This window comes from Ascidiella aspersa, chromosome 3, assembly GCF_963924565.1.
Source record: "Ascidiella aspersa chromosome 3, kaAscAspe10.2, whole genome shotgun sequence".
Taxonomy (NCBI): Eukaryota; Metazoa; Chordata; class Ascidiacea; order Phlebobranchia; family Ascidiidae; genus Ascidiella; species Ascidiella aspersa.
In genome coordinates, this window is record NC_139449.1 from 29,097,899 (window position 1) to 29,120,099 (window position 22,201).

Below are 22,201 nucleotides of genomic sequence, written 5' to 3' on the forward strand. Positions count from 1 at the left end.
CGCACGATTAATTTTAGTCGTAGAGGTGTTTTATGAAGAACCTTATTTGTTACCCTTATATAATAGGCCTACCATATGTCCTTTTTTAGGAGGATTTGTCCTCTTTTCTAATAAAAAAACAAATGGTCCTCCGAGGACGCTCAAAAATGTCCATGTCCTCTTTTTTCGCATTTCCAGTTAATTGCTTATACTTGTATAAGGCGAGACGTTGTATGTATTTCCAAAAATATACTATAGCCATGAAACATGCTGAATTGCTGGTTTAAAACAGTTAATAGCCTATTTAATTTTTTTGCAATGATTCCAATGGTTTCGCTGGGTTGTACACCACTCCTACATTCATCCAGCGTTCGAACTATTTTTTATCCATGTTTTATTTAATTGGATAAAAGGCTAAAATGTTTTTGCAATATTGCCGTTGTATTGTGTGTCATCACATCTTTTGAAACACGATAACGCAAAATTTAATTTTTGCGCTTACATTTTTATTTGCGCTGACATTACAACTGTGGAGTGTTGTCATTTTTATCACAGTTTGACGTCATTATTTTGTTAAATAGGTAACATTGAGTTTAAATCGCCAATTATACCTATGCCAACCTAGAGGAAGAATTAAGCAAGTAATATATCGGCTCTGTACCGTGACGATTTTCGATCAAATGTGTCTAGGGGGACACGGCCGAAAAATCTTAAGAACCCCTAATATAGATAGTCATGCAGGCCGCAGGCTCCGACCCCTAACCCGGCCAATTTCCTCCCAGGAAGCGACGGGGTGCGATCAACAGCAAGCAACTGCAATACCTCGAGAAGTACCGGCCTCGCTACTGCTTGAAAGCGAGGGACAACAACACGGGCTGCTGCGTTCAGTAGCAGCTTCCTGTTTACTCAAGGACGCTCGCCCAAGTTGACATTTACGTTGTTGTTGTTGCTGCTGCTGCTATTTTGGGCGTTTGACGACAACAACGCGCTGTTTTTTCTTCTTCTGTCTGCAGTCTTGCGATTGTAGTTTAGGTTGGTCGCTATACTCTTGGCTTTTGTTTGGGTTGCGGCGCATAAATTTCGGGCGACGTTGGTTGGCGAGATCGGAGTAAAGTAACTGGCTGGCGATCGATTTGTTTTGCTTTTGAAGCAGCTAATAATATCCTCATCGATTGTTTTTTACAGCATATTCTAATGTGTCTGTGCAATTTAAGGTTCTGGTGTAGGCCTATTGCCATTGTAAACTGTTTTGCCGTGTTCCGAAATCTAAGCCGATTTCGAAAAAATTTAATATTTGCCGTGCCTTTCTGCCCTAAGTATTGTACGTTTTTTCTTTCGTCTTTCATAAAACAATTTCATCATTGCAATTTGATGTTTATCGCCCCGCCTTTATATGCATTTGTATCGACGTTTGAAGCAAATTTCAAAACAGTAGGCTGAACATAGACAGCGCAAAACTGACCATCAATGTTAATATTTTACAGCAAACTTAATGTTTTAGTCTATTTTTCATGACTCATTAGCAGTATTGTAAGCAAAACAAGTTAAATATCCATTTGAAGCAACCGTATTCCATTTACCTACCTCAGCGCTTTTATTATGCAGAACAGTTTTATTTATGTCCTAATTAAAGAAGACCAATTCAATATTCTTGGCAATTTGTATAATGCTATAGCACTAATGTAACTCTATCCTACCACTATTGTTTATGTGTTATTGCGTGTTTTACTCGCCCTTTGGCCCTTTTGGCAAATATAAAATATAGCAACTAAATCTGGTAGAACGCAACTGCTTTAAAGTCATGTTAGCCTAATTTTCTTACGGCAAAAACCATTAATTCTTATATAACCCACCTTGCCTTATAACAAAATCCTACCCCTTTGCATTTCTGGCCAAGGAAAACTGTAATTCTACTGTTAGCACCTTGCGGTTTTGTAGCATCATTCTCGTTTTTTTAGCAATTTCTTTATATCGTGTGACAAAATACGAAGGATTATCTTTATTTTACTGTTTTTGTGCTTCGTAAGGAATTTCAATTTGCTTGTTTTTGCACATTTGGACCTTCTTCTAGCAGAGTCACCACTTCCTGGTTTTTGATCATTTTTCTGAATTTGCATACTTTTAGCATAAACCTTACGTACAAAATTGTTTGTGACCGAGAGAGTCTTACAATTATAATATCGATTATTCCGCCAGTGTCTTATCTCTATTATCCAACGCTCAACTGACCATTAGCCCATGGGCAAAAATATATTAAATATGGAAACATGGGATTCGTTCGGCTGCAGTATAGTACTATTTTTGGAGTACTGCACTAGAACAGTTGTTTTTGCCTACTATTGTAGTTTGAATTACAAACCACAGGATAGAAGGCCTAGCCTAATAAACTTTCGACTTTACATTTTGCTGTATACACAGATCTTCATCTAACGTTGGAAAATATAAATTTTTATTGAAATCTTTACGTCTATAAATCTTTCATTGCTTTGAGCTTCGGCTCACTGGTGGTGGCTTGCCTCGTTGTACACCACGGAATAACGGTCGAAGCAGTGGAGAGTGGTCATTTTCGTGTGAGCAACTTTATTTCCAAGCAACGGCGCGACGAAAAACGGTAATAGAAATATAGTAAGGGGCCAAATAAAAGCGCCTCGGCCAACCAAAGCGTGAAACGAAAGGTAGCAGCCAAATAGGCGGACCGCCAAATCGCTTGTTATTATTACTATATTAATACTAGATGACTTCTACTGAACAACCCTTGCGCCACGCAAAAAAAATTAAACCCTACTGAATTTCATTCGAGCTGCAGTTCATAGCATTCCATTCGCCAGCTGCTTAAGGTGAATTTAACACAACGCCAAAACGCAAGCAACGCCAACCCTTTGCAAACAAACCACACAAAAAAACACCTTTCGTCCGGTGTCTGCAGCTCGAGGGCGCCAGGCAGTGGACAGGTAAATGGAAGCGTAACGTCCTTCGCAGCCCTTCGCCCAAAACATCTTCCCGAAGAGTTCCGGTGCGCGCGCGAAAACGAGGATGCAAAAAATCGCCAACAGTCACTGAGGCGAACAAAAGACAAAGAGAGCGAACAACGCAAACATGGGCAATCATCGAAACAATAAAAAAAAAAAACGATCGAAAATACTTCTTCGTGCAAGGATAAAAAAGGAAACTCGTCGTCGGTGAGACTGATGACGTATGCGGCGCAAAATGATGACGTCATATTATTTTGATTGAATATCTTTTGCCTGCACGGCCCAAATTGCAACAATACACTTGCAATTTTTCTTGTTTTTGTTCGTATGTGCTTTTAGCTGTGCTTGTTTCATTGCCTTCAGTGAATTCGGTGCAAACACATATTTTTTAAAGTTTGTTTATATTTGTCGGCGGGTAGGTCGAGGTGTTTAAAGTTCATCGCAAAGAAAAATCGGGCATTTTTCACAGGACAAAACCGCAGGCCTGTAACTATTATATAACATGCTTTATCCGGAAGTAAAGCTTATTTTATAAACAACTGCACAAATAAAGATGTGTCGATAAAATAAAGCGTTATGGCGGATAGTAAATGAGTGCCGACTCATTCGAGTCTCGAATAGTGTTCTACGGTTAGTTCAAGGCATACCTTTGCGAGTGAAATACAAAAGCCTGGCTTCAGGAAATCGCTTTTTCGCAAACGTACACTCCTGTAGGTAAACACAATCCTTGTTATTTAAACGTGCGCAGTGGATTGTTTTAGAACATTGTCGTTCTTTACACAGCATCCACATTTAATACTGCAAACGCCACGTCGATTTCGGCAGCCCTTAGAGTTGAGTTAGGTTGAACTGAGTGAAAACACGTACAGGCCGGAGAGAGGGAAAAGTTGGGCTCCGCTATCGGCAGTAGAGAAATTAAGGTCCAGAAATACATTTCTCGAAGAGAATTTCATTTACGCAAAAAAAGCCTTTTCTTGAACGCGGAACAGTTTCCACCGGCCTGATTTTTTTTACTAAAAATAGTTTTAGTAGGTCCTCTTTTTTTTCCTTTTAAGTAAGCTGTGCCTTGTCACGCTTTAGGGTAGCACAAGGGCAACAGAAGTACATTTCGAACCTAGGCGTCGTTCGTGGCTTGACCAGTTGACGTGAAAAAATTTTACAGCGCAACATATCACAGATGATAGGGCCGTGCAAAAATATCGGGGCGAAGTCAGTTCGCGGTTGAGAAAAGATTACGTTATATTTTTTTTCGTACAGATATAGCGCCAAACAGCGGGTTATAAACTTATTGACAGCCCCTACCCCACCCTGTAAAGGTTTACTGTCCAGAAAAGCCGTACTAACTACGGAACTGCAATGGCAGAAATTACATTTTTTGTAAGGAAATACGATAACAGGGACTAAAAAATTTTAAACCAATAATATGCAAACTTTTCCACCTAACGGACATTTTTTGCCCTTTAAACAAATTAAGGGCCACAATATGTTTAACAAGGTAAATTAAAAATTACCAAAAAATTGTTACTGTAAGGTTCAAGTTAACAAAACGGATGATTTCAAGTTAATAATTAAGAAAACGAGTTTTAAAGATGTTGAGCGAAAATCCAAAACTTTCTGACGGGCCCCTCTTTGAGAACCACATGCCAAAACTCAGTGGGTAATACGTCCAACTGAGCGAATCGCGCTTTCAACCCAAACAAATCGATCGCCAGCCAGTTCCTTAACCCCGACTTCGCGAACCAACGCCGCCCGAAATTTACGCCGCAAACCAAACAAAAGCCATGAGTATAGCGACCAAAACAAACTACGATCGTTAGGCGCGCGCGGCAGAAGACTGCAGACAGAAGAAGAAAAAACAGCGCGTTGTTGTCGTCAAACGCCCAAAATAGCAGCAGCAACAACAACGTAAACGTCAACTTGGGCGAGCGTCCTTGAGTAAACAGGGAGCTGCTACTGAACGCAGCAGCCCGTGTTGTTGTCCCTCGCTTTCAAGCAGTAGCGAGGCCGGTACTTCTCGAGGTATTGCAGTTGCTTGCTGTTGATCGCACCCCGTCGCTTCCTGGGAGGAAATTGGTCGGGTTAGGGATCGGAGCCTGCGGCCTGCATGACTATTTGCAATTCAGGGGTTGTTAAAATTTTCGGCCGCGTCACCCTATAGACACATTTTATCGAAACTCGTTTTTATCTAAAACAGATTTTTTAGTGATTGGAATAAAATTATGTGTGTTATTACCGACGAAAATGTACTTTAAAAGAGAAATTTGTGTGACAAACCTTAAACAAAGTTGTTTTTTAAGCGCCCCCCTTGCAACCCCGTTCACCCAGTTTAAGAACCCATGATTTATCGGGTCCGCGTCATATTACATGCTTAATTCTTCCTCTAAGTTGGCATCGGTATAATTGGCGATTACATTCAATGTTACCTATTTAACAAAATAATGACGCCAACTCTGTTAAAATGACAACACTTGCTATGACGTGGCAGATTTATGCGGCCCACCTGTTGAACATCGTAACCCAGTACTAAACTTGGTATGGTAGTCGCATCTCCAGTAATGACAACTCAGACACGATAAAACTTCAACGAAAGGCCATTAATGTTGAGCAGCTATAAATAAACATCGATCGACCGATTTAGGACATGCGATACTAACAATAGCTTTCCGCGAAATTTAGTGCCTTTTAACACTGATGAACAACACACGATGAATCAAAGCTGCGGGAAAGAATCGCATTCTTTCCAATTAGGAAATGTTTCTGTTTTTTTACAAGTTTTTCCTTTATAATACTTTTTAAAAAAAAGTTCAATGATTTATGGGAAAAACAGACTAATGACATCATACGTTTCAGGAAGACCTTATTTCAGCTAACAAGTGTTGTGTTTTCTTCACAAATGCTTCCTATGCTTGGAGCCAACCACACCGAAATAAAAAACAAGACAAAAAAAATGAAAACTTACTCTCGAATCAGTTCGACGGCGTCTTCATACTTCATGCCGCTTTCCATGAGCGCTAGGGCAACGAGGACGGGCGCCCTGTGGAAGAAAAATAAAACATACAATCTTGCAATTGGCAAAATACGTGTGTAAATTAAATTAAGGGGCCCGGACCCAGGAAGAGAAAAAAGCATAAAAACAACGATTCAATCGTCAATACTTGCTGCGAACGTTTATTTGAAAAGCGCCGGACTCAATTGGGCATTCAGGTGTCCCTTAACCTAAAGTTAGACACACAGAATGCACTACCTAGGTTGTTTACTATAGTCTTTTGTGGTGTTTAGTTGTCACAACCTTCTAAATGGTAATAGAATGCCGAATGACCAACTCCGCAATCCTTGCTATGGGTGGTTATGGAAAGCCTGTCGGTTTAAAAATAGGCCATGTAAGGCTGGTTTGGCAGTTTCCCTAAAATCTGAATTGAGTCATGCGTAAAGAGCAACTAAATATAGTAAGTTGGCACAAAAAGGGAGTTAAAACAGGGTTGTGACTGTTTGAAATGGTCAACTATAAGGATTTTAAAAACTAGGCAATAGCAGAACACAGTAAGAGAAACACACACTATTTTTAAACAGTTTACGCCGAAAAGTTGATCGCGGTAATCGGGCGAACGCGTTCGTGTAATTTCTGGGAGCACTTTGTGATGACGCTAAACATAGGTCAAAGTCGAATTTATATTTCCCACACATGAAAGAGCGTATCTTTATGGAATCTAAAACCATTGGCAGCTGGTTTCTCCTTGTCGTTCACTGTTCCGCTGACGCGTATATAAACAAATAAATAGTTTAAAAACCTGAGTAAACACAGGATCAGACATTTTAATGCCAGTGTAGGCGAAATATATATCCGGGCTTACTGAAGTTTTTACACTGAGTTTTGTATGTTATATTTCACACAGTTATGGCGCACTTTACAGTTGGGTTTTTCATAACGAAGCCAAACATTGACAACTCTATAACGAACCTTAAACCAAAAAGCGGAACAGGAAAAAACGCTATTTTTTCAATCCAATCACGAGCAACTAATAGAGTTGTGACAGTAAGCGAAGAGAAAGTTGTGACGATTGCTAAGCCCAACTTTGAAGATAACGCGTGTATGAACAAAACGAAAGCTGTGCTTTAAGTCCGTCTACTTTTTATTACCATTTAAACGCAGTATTCGGGAACAGTGCAAAAATTACAGCCTGTATTATTACCACCTGCCAAGACTCACGTCACAAAAGCAAACACGAGTGGGAACCACTCATTGGCTGGCGAACTATTTTGCAAACGGATTAAACAGATAATGCCTAAATTAGTTGCTCGGTGACGATGCGCATGAGTCATAGAAGGAAGCCTCGGATCAACACAGAACGAGGCAAGGTCGTCCTGTGTTGGCCTGAAGTGACCCGATTTTCCAACGCGATGACACATGTAAGGCAGAAATAGCTGAAGACACGTAATAGCAGTTTGTCGTACGACATATGAGCCTGTTGTTGTTGAACACTGAACAGCCTAGTCGTATTGTCCCATGCTGGTGCAATGACATGAAATAAAAACGATAAAACCGAAATGACCTCGGCAGTGACATGGGACTGTGTGCCATGGCATTTCAGTCACGGAAAGCGGCTAAGCTCAAGATTAGGGCGGCGCAAATCAATGGCGCGCAATAATTATTCGCCACGGAATACATAACTGTGTAGTGTGCACCCATACAGCGAATATAGGTTCAATGCGTAAAGGCATTAGTTTTGACGATTACGAGCCCAGAAAAGTGGGCAATCGAGCATTGATCCGAACAGCACCGATCGATTATTGCCGCGCGACACTCGTTTTTCTGTTTAATTTTAGTGTCGCCTTAGTGTGGCTGTGCTTGGTGTGCTATGATCGAACAATTATATTATTTCAATAGGAAAATGACGGCGAGCAATAGGTGGACGAAAAACGTGGCCGCAAAATCGAGCAAGACACTCTGTGTAATATACAGTGGCGCGCGAAGTGGCCACATTTTTAGCAATTCAAGGCGGGGGGGAATATGGCGAATTTTGTTAAAATGTTTAAAATAAAGAGATTTTGTTGGAGTGTGGCAAGCAAACGGACCAAGAGAACTTGCCAGGTGGTTATTTCGCACAGCATTGCGTACGTGATGGCAAGTGCGTCTTGATATGCGGGAGTAACGACGACAGTTCTGCGAACTTTAGAAAGCGATTTTTTACGACTTGGCGTTCGACAGGATATTGTAACCGCGCGACAAGGTCAGATCTTTTATAATGCGTCAACGAACTTGTCGTCCGAGCGGTACGTAAGTTTTTATGGCGCAATTCGCGTTGTTTTGTGCAAAGAACACTTGGGTTTGCGCTTCGATTTGTAACGTTGCCACATACCGTACGTGAAATAACACTATATTGGTACGCAAACTTTGGAAGAGGCCACATTAACGCCATAAGTGAAAGTTATACCAGTAACAACACATCGACTGTCACCCGGTTTTGTTTCGATTTTTTTGAGGTAAACTGCAACGGTCATAATATGTATTATATTGCCTAAAAGTGATGCTTAACCTTTCCCAGCCACCTATTAATTTTCTATCACTTGCGTAACTTAAAAATACTCAGTTCGTAGAAAACAAAATTCCGACACCCTAGCGGGCGATCTCAACCTGCTTCCGTGCCGTTTCCTTTACGTAAAAAGTACATACCAGTGTTCGCGTAATTTTTATCGAAAAAAATAAATAAAACAGGGACCTACCTTCCGAGCCCGGCGACGCAATGCACAGCGATGCAGCTCTCCGGGTTCTGCTTGTGATGCGCCTTGAGCAGCTTCAGCCAGTCGTCAACCACGTCTTTGGGCGGCGCCGCTCCGTCATCGAACGCCCAGTCCTGCGCGATGACGTCACACATTTTAAAGTGACGTATGAGGGACGATGACTCATAACTATGCGTCCCGTACACGACGGGCTTCAACTATAGTCTTAAGATGTCCTAGATTAGTTGCTCAGAAAATCTATGACCGAGGACGCAGGACATTTCGATTATTTCGATCTGGTTAAACATTCCAAAAAGTGTAGTAGTGTTAAGACTGGTAAACCAGGTTGAAATGCACGACTGTTCTGCGGGACTCAAAATAGGGGCGGGACATTTGAGCACAGCAACTGACAACGCAAGCGCAGCATATGACTAACCCTTAACGGGAGAATGTCACAGAGAACATATAACGCTTGCCATACCATTACTGTGTTAAACTCCGATGCGAAAAAAATAATTTGTGCAAAGGGCCGACCGATCCGTAACCAACATGCGTCAGTACAAAGGTCAACTAATAGGTCTCAAGATTAAAATTACAAAGGTGGTGTCGGTAAAAACCATGCCTGAAAACCTAGATCAATTTAGTAGTGGGCCGGTTACGAGACAGTTACCGATATTACTACTAGCTATCGGGTATCGACTCACCGGACATCTCTAAATGGTGGCAATCCTAACATTTATATCGGTTTGAGAAAAAGGAAATTGGTTTATTGAGCGATAACTTCCAGGCAGCCATGAATTCTGGACTCGGCCCAAGACGTGACTTGAAAGCTGTCATATCCCCGCTCGTAAAACCGATTTCCTGATATTCGACGTTTGGACGAAATCAGCACCGAACCTCAACAGTTGAGCGAATTGAAAAAAGGCCAACCGCGCTTAAGTTTAACGGCACACGCGGAACATGCGTAAATACGGGATAATCGCGAGAAAGCCGCGCCTGCAAAAGACGACTTGACGTGAACGTGACGAACGTGGCCGAAGCAAGTGACAGGCGAGGAAGGATTAACGGGCGTTTTATTGCGACCTAAAGCTGCCAAAAACAGGGGGTCGTTGTGCAATAAAGAAAGCCCGTCTCAAAACAACGGTGGCGAGTTACCCAGAAAGTGCTTCCTTAACTACCTACGGGTAATTATCTACAAAGGCACTTTTTAGGGGGAGCTGGGGAAACTTTTTTTTTTATTCTGCACTTTTTAGGGGGTGGGGTAACTTTCTACAATGTTGTTATATGCTATTTTAACGCTAAAAAACATAAAACATTCCGGTAATTTGGCATACAATTGCAGACAAGATAGTTAAAAAATGTAATTAAAAATTATGCTTTAGTTTAACAACACTAAAAAGCCAGGAACCACCACAGGTAATTATAACGTTGTTTATGTTTTACAATATCGGGTTATACCTTTATAATTTTAGAAAGGGGTAATTAAAATCCCGAAGTTCTTCTCAGGGTTAAGGAGAGTAAAAAGGTCGAGAACCACGGAGGTAAACAATCGATACGTTTCGCGACTGATCAACGTTAACGACAATCTTGGCTGTTTAATGGCGGCTAATCAGCTCGACTACAAGAGTAGTGGTGGCGAGCCATTAGCGGGAGGCCGCAAATCAAGCGAAAACGCGTCAAGGGTGCAATTAAAGGCCATTTTAGTCCACTATGGACCGGAGCGGTAGCGAACTTTTTGCCGTCTACAAAGTTAAACCCAGTTACCTCCAGTTACCTCAGTAAGAAACAAATGCAGCAGTAGCAAAAGTGTATCCCATCTCCCATGCAAACCTTTTCGCAAAAAAGGTCATGATTAACCGTCTACATCGAACGATTTTCATCTGAGGACCGAATATGCCTTTCTTCAGATCAGGCAAAGGATACGCAGATCTTAACGATTATTGGTGAATTTCTAATTCTACATTTGACAAGTAATTATGTTTACAATGACGGATCGAATGTTCGGGTGTACTGCTCAGCTGCATATTTTATGAAAACACGTTTCGGTGCTTTTTGTGTCAAAATAATGTGGACCCTTGTATTACAAATTAAAAGATTGTTCACAAAACACGCCACTTAAACACCTTGCCGCCTCGGCTATTCATAGTAGGTGCTAGAAATTAATGCCAGATGTGGCAAAATTCATGTACACCTTTGCAAAAATGAGAAATGAGAATCAATGCAGTTGGCAATTTAATAGCAACAAAATGTCCTACGTTTAAAGTTACGTTCGCAATAGTGAGATTACGGTCATTTTCTAACAGAAATGAAACGTCAGATGCGGATTTTAGTTAAACCAAAGTAGCTCGAATTATTAGGGTAATTTATTTTCTAAAGTTCGAGATTAAAGGCTAATATAAAATTGGCAATTCAATAGCATCAGAATGTCACCTACGTCGAAATTTACTTTCGCAAAGATGAGATTACGTTGATTTCTTGACAGAAACGAAACGTCAGATGCGGATTTTAGTTAAACCAAAGTTGCTCGCATTATTGGGGTAATGTATTTCTGAAGTAGGAGATTAAAGGCTAATATACAATTGGCAACTTAATAGCATCAAAATGTCACCTAATTTAAAAGTTACGTTCGCAAAGATTACGTCGATTTCTTAATAAAAACCGAAATGAAAACGTTAGATGCGGATTTTAGTTAAACCAAAGTTGCTCGCATTATTAGGGTAATATATTTTCTGAAGTTCGAGATTAAGGCTACGTGCGCTACGACTCTTTGGACAGATCCAAAAGTAGCGTCTCGATCGGCCGCAAAATGCTATTTTCGTCAGCAAAGCAACAACAGAGTGGCAGAGAAGCAGCGGAGACAACAGAGCTCGCAAAACAGCGGATCGGCCCGCGAGATAAGAAAGAAAAGGGGCCGTTGAGAACCATCGGAACGAAATGGATTCGTGCAGAAGCATCACCATCAACATCAGGCTCTACACCACACCACGTTACGGCATCGTCGGTAAACAAGCTAATCGTCCCTAATGCACCGAGCGCCCGGGTCGCTATCAGACAAGTCGAAACGAGCCCGAGACACCCCCGAGGGACCGTCGGCGTCGTTTGTGACGTCACTCAAAGGGAGAGAACGTGACGCGGCGTCCGTCGCGTTTGCAGCGGCATTGCGATTCGGCTTTTTTATTTATAGCCGTGTTTTATTTAGTTTTCACGCCGTCGGTGAATTTAAGCGTTTTTTTGTGTCGCGCTGGTGGAGGGTGAAGGAAAAGTAAAATTGTCGGTCTAAAAGGATTCGACTACCAAACGAGGAAAGAGTGACTTTAAATATTGATAGGTGAGATTGTAAGGTTGAAAATAACAAAAAAAACACTGGAGCGATCTTATCACTTTTTTGCGTTAGCTTTAAATCCGGACCTGCCTCGTCTTTTTCGGTTTAGGTCTTATCGCTCCAAGTGACTGGTTGACGAAAAACAGCGGTTTTGCACTAATCGTTTTAAACGACAAGTCTATCGTGTTAAATTCAAAGCGCTGGGTTTTGACAAACAGGTCATCATACGAATGCCAACAGCATATTGCATCTTACTAGCACAAACATTATAAGGAAGTTCCATTTAACTAGAAGTTTTGTTTCGATAAGGTTTACTGATTGACAGCCCCATCGTGATCTGAGTGTAAAACAATAGCAAAAGACGAGAAGGGGCGAAACTGTAGCACACGACGTCGGGGTCACCAGCAACACAGGGTCGCTAGTTTGGGATAACAACACCCGGAAACTCCCGATTGTTAAAAGTAACCCAATTACTATAGACTGCAAGTCCGCCATTTAAAGCGAAGTTTGAGCAATTTAAAACGCCATTTCAGAAGCTATCGTTGGTTGGCGTTTTTTAAAGGAAAATGCACCGCCAAAAACCGCATCCATAACTTAAGACATCTTAAAATTATAGTAAATATAATTCTTGCGATCTACTTTACATCTATAATTCATCCAGTTATATGCGAGAAAGGCCATATTTTATAGTGAAATCACAGTGCTAGCGGTAATACTCAACAAACTCACTGGCGGGGCTGTAAAGGTATGCTAAACAAGGGCCACATCGTCGGTAGATGATCTAGGCCTGAACGAAAGAGCGCTATTAAAACCGACCTACTGGGCGCTACCAATAACGCGCTGTGTTGACGCTAATTATTTCCCGGGCAGCGTTGGCGGAAGAATATGTTTACCCTCACTAGCGGACGAGCCGCCGCCGGCTGTGCATCGATTCGGGTCTGTCACGACGAGCCTCGAAATTTTGCGATGCGCGAGCGGCGAGTTATTGTCTGGTGGGCGATTTCGTAGAAGCAGCGGCGGAGATGAGCAAAAGCGTCGCAATTTGGCGGGTGTATCGATTGCTGCCCACAGGGTAAGGGGTTTTTCGTTAAACAGGGCACTTTTTGAGGCGCAAAACAATTTTTTCGTAACTGTCAGTAAACATTTGGTTAGTTGGGCTGGGTTGCCCGCTGATGGCGTTTGAGTGGTATTACCTTTTAGTTTATGGAAAGTTTTAAGTGAACTCCCTCCTGTTTGTACAAGTGGTTAGAGGCATCGAAACGCGACCCCTATCATTTTCCATTTATATACACACACGAGATCAATAGTTTATGGTAACTTACTTTAAACTTATTGTTGTCACTTTGAGTTTGAGGACTTTACTGATAGCATTAGGTTTAAAAGTTTGTAAATTGGTTGAACGAAATAATATTGTATTTGAAGAGTCGTGAATTAATTATAAGTCTTATTGAAAGAAGAGCTCTATTGTTTATCTTACTCTATTTAACCTAAATTTTGCCATTTTCACTTTTATTATAGAAACGCGTTTCTGCATGATTGATCCTCAGTCAACCTTCATCGCCATTTGGTGAAACCGTAACAGAGTCGAAATACACGCGATTTGTTTAGTAAATAGCTTTGTTTTTCAAACACTCTTAACAACTGAAAACAGCTAATTTGCATATAAGGGAGCCTCAGCAGACAACAAAATCTAAGTAGTGGGCATCATGTTAAATTTAACCTACACAACGAGTTATTACTTAGGACGTTGATGCTTCGCAAACTGAATAGGACGGAATATCGTTCGTGGAAAAACTACATGCCATTTTTTAGTGATTTTTTAGTAATAACACAAACCTTGACATTCTCAAAAAGCCTGACCGCCGCGCAAATTTTCTCCTATCTGCCACCTGCTTTACACCCAAGCGACCAACGCAAACTCGCTTGAAATTTGAATGTCAACACTGGTTGTCCCTGGTTACGAGCAGCGGGCGTAAAGCAGGTGGCGGAAGCTTACTATTGGCGCAAACAGGACTGCTGCAAAAGGTTCTAGTTTTCGAGACTTACGCAAATAGCTGTAACATAAGCAAAAATGGAGGGAAATCGTACTCACAATGACTTGGATTCCCTTCTCGGCTAGTGGCGCCTTGTCGTAGGTGGACTCGCAAACCCTCACCACCGTATCGGCGCCGTACTGAATCAGGATCTGCGCAGAATAAAGACGGTTAGTGAGACTGCCCGGACACTGGGGTGTGTGCTAAAGGATTTGTTATACTTGCCCCAAGCTGTATAGAAAAAACGCCAAAAATAATGTCTTGTTAACCGTGCTTTCGACATTGCGGGCTTTTCAGCTGTTTGTAAAAGCGCCAGTTTTCGGTTGTGATTTTAGATTTTGCGCTGTGTGAAGTTCCTAGTCGCACAATGGGCCAGTAGTATAGAAAATCAACCTTCTCTGAAAACTAGCAAGAGTTTGTCTGATTACAAAAAATAACCCACAATATGTCAAACCCTATAGAAAAACAACAAGGAGGAATGAAATAAAGTATGAAATAAAGCTCCATACAACGGGAAAGAAGTACAGAACAAAACCGGTTTTTCAAAATACCCAACGTGGGTAAGCCTCAATATAAAAAATATGGTCAACAACAGGATAACCTCTCAAAAATATGGAAAGAGGGGCCTGGTTGTTTACTCAGGGTCGACGCGCCAGTTTCTCAAAGAACTGATGGTGCTTAATTGCGCGCAATTACAACGACGTTTATTCGACGATCGAGGACCAAGAAATTTATATTGACAGGTTGCTCCCACTTAAAGCGGTTCAGGTTACCTAATTCTAAGGAACTCCGCCATTAGTTTTCAGTTGGGTGGCAGGCCTGTGTATGGCAGCTCTATGAAAAGCGCCGTTAAAACATTTTGCTTAACGTTTCGGGACAACAATGCCAAGCGGTGGCGTAGCGTGGGGGTAAGCAAACAATAACTAGAAATAAACTTGCGTTGCGCGGGTTTAGTGGCACGCATTCCTACAATGCGAGGTCTTTGCCTATACAAGGCAACTCCAGCCAAGGGTGGAATAGCAACAAACTAAAGTCAGTAAAACAGAGATGGGGCAATGTTCGGTAGTACAGCAGGGCACTGTACTTCACGTTAAGTCAACAAAACCATACTCAAAGCTTCTGTTTGCGGTGCAGGCCACTTCACATCTGAAGGACAACAGACCGTCGTACACTCGAGTCATAAGCGCACCAGCGATGACCCGTCACTGGTAAACACAACGTCAGTCCAGCGAACAACTTGACAAAAACACCCTGCTTTGGTGCCACCGCAATGTGCGCCTATTTTATGACAGCGAACAACCGACAGGGGATTCCCCGGGTATTGCGCAACTTTGGATGAAGGTCGTGGCAGCTTTCCACGGAGTGAAAAACAACGCAGGGGAGAATCCCGTTGAAAGTCCAACTTAGAAAAAACAAGCTCGCTCAATGGGAAAACTAATTTGATGGTGCAATTTAAAAACCAAATACGTAACGCTTTAGCATCCCGTAATAGTATAAAGCAAGTAACCCGTCGAGTTGTTCCTAATACGGAGCGCTGCATATAGTCCTTATTTCGAAAATTGGTCCTTTTTTCAACGTTTGCTCAAGAGTTCTTATTTAGTTCTTATTTCGAAGCACCTTTTTGTTTGATTTTTAACAAAGCAGCAATCAAAATTTTAAGCTTGTCCAATTTCAGGGATTGTTTGCTTTCAAAATCATCTTTTTTTCTGCTGATCAGTTTGAGAATCATGTTGTTCAGCTAGGGCAGGTCTTTTTAGGTGTTGTACGTCCTTATCTAATAATTCTAAAGCGTTGTCTGTGGACCCATTGGGGTACGAGAAATGTAAGTTCTTGGTCTTAAGCCTAATTTAACTGGTTAAATTGCAAAAGCACCTCGTTGTGCTTTATACAAAGCGAAAGTATTCCTTCGTACGTGGTGTTTATGCAGAGCGTACAGGCACGGGTGACATAAAAACGGAAACCGCACTTCTGCTAACTCGTTGCAGGTTCGCGAAAGGACGATCAACCTCTAACCTGCGACTGGGCGCGAAGTCTGCTCGAATTCCCACGCGCTCAACCGGTTAAGACTGGTCGCAAAACCGGCGGTAACCGGATCGCCACAAGACTGGCGCATTGCACCAAAGTCCGTTAGCACTACACCAAGGCTACGCGATCGGAGAATTTCCTTGTAAACATAGAATCGCACCGACCTGTACTACACGTCTGCCAGGTACAGGTTCCGGTCTGCCTTGCGTCACTTGCTGCTGTCAATGATTTACAGGACACGTGGTTCTGAGTGGGTCGCAGCCGCAGACGCAAACAATCCGCCCGACGAACTGAATACGGGGTTCGGCGACAGGTAAGGGGGGTATACATCGCGTTTGCCTACGGTCATGGCGCGAATTCCGGGCATTCTTTCACAGGCCGGCTGCAAAGGCGCGGAGTCGCAAGAAATTCGACACGGGGCATAAGGGCGCGCGTGATCGCCAAACCAGCATTTACAGGGGCGTTTATGGGATTTAAAAAGGGCAAGGATGCACGGCACTTTGATGCGGAGCAATCTGGCTTGTGCATATCTTTGTTGCGTCGCGGAAGTACGACTTATAGTATGTGGTAGTATGTGCGTAGTCATCGGTGACCAGTGACCAGTCCCACATCACGCGGGTTAGTCACGATAGACATATACAAAAACTGTATACATTAGCTATGGGTAAAATGGCAATAATTAAAGAAAATTTGTATTTGAATTTGACTATTATCTCTATTAATCATGTATAAAGATTGTCCAGGCCCCCTATTGTCAACTACTCTATTTTTCTGCCAAAAGGATATTGATGTACGCGTCGTTATTTTAGCCTGTATGATTTTAATGGCAGTACCACGCATTACTCACTCATTACATCCACCGCGAGGCCACCAAAAAGCAAACCATTGTTTAGTTGGCCTTAATTTAACAAAGCAATCAATTCGAATCAAAATGACACACAAACAAACATGTACATGATATTGTGGAGTCTTGTTTGACAAACTAGTTATAAAAACTCTACTTCCAACAACGGTTACCATCATTTTATAGGGAACAACCTTTCGTATTTCGTCAGCTCTATCAACACGCGTGCCAGCAAGCTGGCTAAATAAAGAGATCACACTTAAGCGGAATCGAAATGCCGCACATAACAGTTGCTTTACAGCCGCCCACCAATGGACTTTGTAAGCGGACTTGAATGCCAAGTACGCGACTGCAGCGCAAAGGCAACTTGGACTAGCCTAGCGTACGCCCACTTGTTCAACAACGTGCGGTCTTCGCAATGTTAAGAGCTCTCCAGTAAGGCGCAACGCCATAACAGGGGAGGCGGGGCCTGGCAACGGCTCGGGCTAAGGCCTCGGTACAAAGAGGCGAGTACCTTTGCATCTCCAGGGCGAAGTAGCGTCAGGCACACATCATCAAAGAGCCAGCGGCCAGCATCGCACACGCGCCGATTAGTCATTCACAAAAATAGCATCACACGACGCAACCGACTCGGGTTTTGTTTACAAGTTGTGCGCGCCTGGGGAACGACGCCGAACTGGATTGCGGTGGCTTGCGCAACCCTGGCTTGTCAGCTAGCAGTTGCGACAAACACTGCTATTTCGGACTGCGATCGAACTTTGTCTGTCTGTCGGTGTGTTGCAAAACGCGTTTTCAACCTGTTTTCGGTATGACTGACGGCTCGGTTTACATTAAACTTCTAAAGCGCCCGGTAGACGTTTGATAGCGATTTCGGGGCTCCTGGATTTAGGCATTGGCTGATGTACAAGGTAATTTGAAAAACGTTCTTTTTGTTGATTTTAAAAATGGGTTTTAACCAACCGGAAAATTTCCTTACCAAGTTAAATGGGAGAACCACCTCATGATGAGTGGAAGTCGCTTTTAAAGTGGCTACAAAAGTTCCATTTTGTCCCATATAATGCAAAACATCCGTTGTCGACAGCTTATTAAATACGCGAGGTCACGTATTCTTAACGTTGACTGAAATCGCAAATTTAAAATACGGACAGCATAAATCCAAACAAAAAAAAAAAAAAAAAGTAAATGGCAACAAATAGATCAAAATTGGTGGCTAAAAACTCTTCTACGTTGATAATTAATTTGTCATCGTATTATGTTCCTTAAAACACAAGTTTGAAAGTAGAAATACGATAGGTTTTCGAAATTGAACAATGTAAATATGAAGAATTAACATCAAGAGATAGCCAGACCAAAAACTTACACAATGTTGACAAACCGCAATTAAAACCCATCAGTCTGGAATTTATTCCTATTTCAAACAGCGTGAATAGCATTTTCACCGTTCAACGCCAAACATAGGTTCGTCAAAAACAGCAGCAGCAGCCTTTTATGTGCACAAAACGTAGTCGGGCCAAAAGTACGTATGTATTGTTTGAGTGTCGTCGATAACAAGCGCAAAAGAGGGTAAGATGACAACAGCAGCGCGTTCAAAACGTGAATCAGCTCACCAAAGTAACAAAAAATCAAGCACCCACGCCCGTCGCCCGCGCGCAAACTATTGCTGATGTTCTGTTCTGGGATGTTGGTGGCGCGTGTCAAAAGGCTGGTTTTTGATCAGGAAGTCAACGCGTCTTTCAATATAACAAGCAAGGGCCCCGCATCACATTACAACACGGGCCGGACTGCCAACGTCGTCAGCTATTTGTATGATGTCACTCTTACGTCAACGAAAACCCCGGAAACTGGCTTGGCTGTCCGAGGCAGTTGAGCAGTGGTGAGGTTTTGTGTTATTTGTAACGATAACCTGGCCCGCTTAGGCCGTGTATTGAGAACAACATATAACAGCCATAAGTAAGCATAGTGGGGAACATACATATAAGTCTTGCATCGCACTACCCACATGTTCAATAGCACACCAATCAGTATAACCAGCCTAATTATAAACGGAAAAACTTGCAAAGCTATTGAAATGATGGCTGTTGGAAGAAATTAACTAAAAACCTTTAAATGGCATAACAGCTTCTAAGGAAAAAGCAAACTATTTTTTAAATACAGGTGGTGTGACAGTTTTATATCTATAAGAATTTTCCTAGCTAATGTTTTAAAAAATTTGCCTACTAGGCACAGGTAACATCATTAACATTAAATAAAAAAAGTCTGTGTTTCAAAACTAACACAATATTTCATCTGGGGCCAACCTGAAACAACCAACTTTTAACACACTTACTTCAACGAACTTCTCCATGGTGGAGTTGGTTGGGTTGTGGGTGATAAGGAATCTCATCCCCTTGTACCGCAGCTCGACGGGGGCTGGACGATTCATTCGTGCCATAAATAAGCAGCAGGGCTAAACGCCAACTTTGTCTTTGAAGACTTTCGGATAAAATCAACAGCTGAATCTTTATAAAACAAACTGCAGTTTGTTGGTTGCATTTGAGGAAGTGTCACATAAAAATATATATTATCAGAATTAACTAGGTATTTTTATGGTTGAAGTAGAATAATTTAGACTAAAGTATACTTTAAAGAAATTAACCGTGCTAACGTGAACAATGTACAAACTCTAATTTATTGCAACTTACACAGAGCATGCTAAAGCATATATTACCCAGTAAAAACTGTTTAAATTGTGATAAGAAAGTGCCTACCTGCTGATGACGACGTAAATGCTTTCAGTTGAGGTAGTAACCACAAAGGGGCGAGTTGTACCGTTGCTGCTTGCTTCTGAACTATTGTACAACTCTTTAACGCTCAGCATAAGCCAGCCTCACCCCATCGGAAAGCTAAGGAATTGGAAAATGTACCAGATTTAATTTTGTGTCTTGGCACCAAAGCAACATTTAGGAGAACAAACACATTTTTTACACCTGGGGAAACAATGAAAGCAAATTATAGGTTTTATACAATTATTCAATACAACTTAAATTCATCATCAGAGATCAATCAGGTAAAACAATATTGTTATCTTTAGGATTAGTCATAACTACCTCAAGCTTCCCTTCTACAAAAAATAAATTTATAAAACTGAAGCAGGCCAAACAAAATCCCTTGAACATCCAAAATTTAAACAATCACCTGTAAGCTTGTTGTATCAATCAACAAACAAAAAAACTAATAAACAAGAATAAGTTGCAGCATCAATCGGTCGATATCACAGCAAAGTATGTTGTGCAAGATAATAAAAACTTTAAAAGCCAGATCAAAATATTTTTATAAGACTAAGGAGTTTTACCCTTGAAGTACAAGGTTCAATTATATTGAGATTATTGTCTTGCAATTGAACAACAAATATAAAGCATTAATTTAAATATAAATTAAGACTTTTACTGTGTAACTAAGTCCTGCAACACGCTGGTAAATAAATCATTTGCAAGTTTCAAAAATGAAAACAACCCTTTCTTTGAACAAGGAAGTAAAAAACATTGCATAGGCAGTCATAAAGTTTAAAAATACAGTAAGGAATACAACAATTAAGTGCCTTATTAACTGCCTATTTTCAACTAAACAAAATTAAAACTCCTTTGTTTTCTTGCCTGTGATACTAGAAATTATCCATAAAACACTGCTACGTTACAATCTAACAGCGCATTTTTATTTTCTCTAATGAGCCTGCACCCACATCATCTGCCTATACGGCATGCACCACTGAACATTTTAGCTGAAATCGTGTGTTGCATTGATGTCAAATGAGAAATCTGACACCTTGACATTACACAGCCGTTTGACATTGCTCCTACTTAACAAATTCTAATCCTGTTTTGGTAGCGTGTCATTCAGGTTTACATGCGAGGTGTGATTGTAGTAGCACATATAGAAAACATTGTATTGTATGAGTGAAACTTATCAACAACCTATTTATAACTGCCTTAACATAACATAATCACAGGTACTTATAAAAGCGAGCACTTCTGACAATTCAAAAACATAATTTTGGACCATTAATTATTGTTTAACTTGGCAGTTCTAACAAAATTAAAAAAAGTACTCAGTTACAGTAAGATAGCAAGAAAGCATTTCAAGTGTTTTCCGAAATAAACACGGGATATCTAACCATAGACAACTTACGTGTGGTTGTGTGTGAAGAAACGGGTCCAGTTTATGGCGAATTGTGCTGTGCGTTACAACGCGAGCAGTAGTGAACAGTCAAGCACTTTAGGTATCCAGGTAGCTGTTGCACCGAAACACGAGATGCCTTGAACTGAAAATGGCAAAACATTTAGGTGCGTGTGGTGTCTTGTGAAATAGCTCGTCCGTCAGTCACCTGTTTATAAAGTTCATAAAGGGTAGCACAACAATGAAATAGAGTTATAGTAACAAAATTATAATGCCAAAACATTTTCAACACAAGTACTTTTTAATTTATGAACGAATTGTTCGTTTAACTTTAAAATGACACTGCCATTCAAATTTAATACTTAAAGGCCCTAATTTGAAACTTGACATAGTCTGTGACCGAGTCTGCATTTAATGGCACTTTACACCAAGAACTCTGGTGTGCAGAACCAAATTTTGAGATGCAATTATGTTTTTTTGCACACTTTTTTTTTAAATCCTATTATAATTTAGTGTTATTTTGCAAAATTTATCAATTAAGGTGTGCACACAAAGTTCTTAATAAATGTGGGGTGTGCACATGCCACAAAATGTAGACTGGTCTGTGCTATCTCCGATTTTGTAACAGAAAAATAAACTTTTTATTAGGATTTTGTAAAAATAGGACGTCTTTGCAAAAATTTCTAAAAACACATTTACCTACAACTTTTGCTACAATCTGAGAACAAAACTGAGCTGATTCTGTTGTATTCTCTGGGTTATATATTATATACATATAACGTCATCTCAGATTACAGGTGTTTCGTAAGCACTTACATATGATTGCGTAATTTAGAACAACAAATTTAAGCTTACGGGATTGATTTGTACAACGTGCTGCACTTTTACGAACTAATTCAAAGAAAACGATGATAAAACAAACGGCCGATTAGATACTCACCAACAATCGAAAGACGAACATCTGTGGAAGATATTAATCCAAGTCGGGTGCAGGACCTTACAGAAAGAAAGAAATATAACGAATTGCACTAAAATCCTGGTGTTTAAAACAAACATTAAGCGTTTTTAATGTATTACTACATGCACAGTTGCATTATCTAAACTTAGACCACGCCTAGGACACAAAAGCGAAGAGAAAAACATTTTCGTTCTTGAC

At 41.0% G+C, this 22,201-nt stretch overlaps 1 protein-coding gene across 3 annotated transcripts; it reads right to left on the minus strand.

The window, feature by feature from the left end:
- Positions 1-2,539: 2,539 nt before the first annotated feature.
- On the minus strand, positions 2,540-22,201 carry LOC146161431 (protein tyrosine phosphatase type IVA 3-like). 3 transcript variants are annotated; one of them, XM_083384608.1, is made up of 8 exons: positions 21,986-22,201; positions 21,058-21,253; positions 19,641-19,775; positions 19,220-19,405; positions 14,084-14,176; positions 8,673-8,803; positions 5,911-5,985; positions 2,540-5,010 (listed from the first exon to the last, which is right to left on the minus strand). In XM_083384608.1, exons 4-8 carry the CDS (start codon positions 19,322-19,324, stop codon positions 4,902-4,904), a joined length of 513 nt encoding a protein of 170 aa, XP_083240734.1. In that variant the 5' UTR covers positions 19,325-19,405; positions 19,641-19,775; positions 21,058-21,253; positions 21,986-22,201; the 3' UTR covers positions 2,540-4,901. The 3 variants fall into 3 exon arrangements, with proteins under 3 accessions (XP_083240734.1, XP_083240732.1, XP_083240733.1); XM_083384606.1 differs by having other exon boundaries at positions 19,220-19,391; positions 21,986-22,194; XM_083384607.1 differs by having other exon boundaries at positions 19,220-19,391; positions 21,058-21,190; positions 21,986-22,182.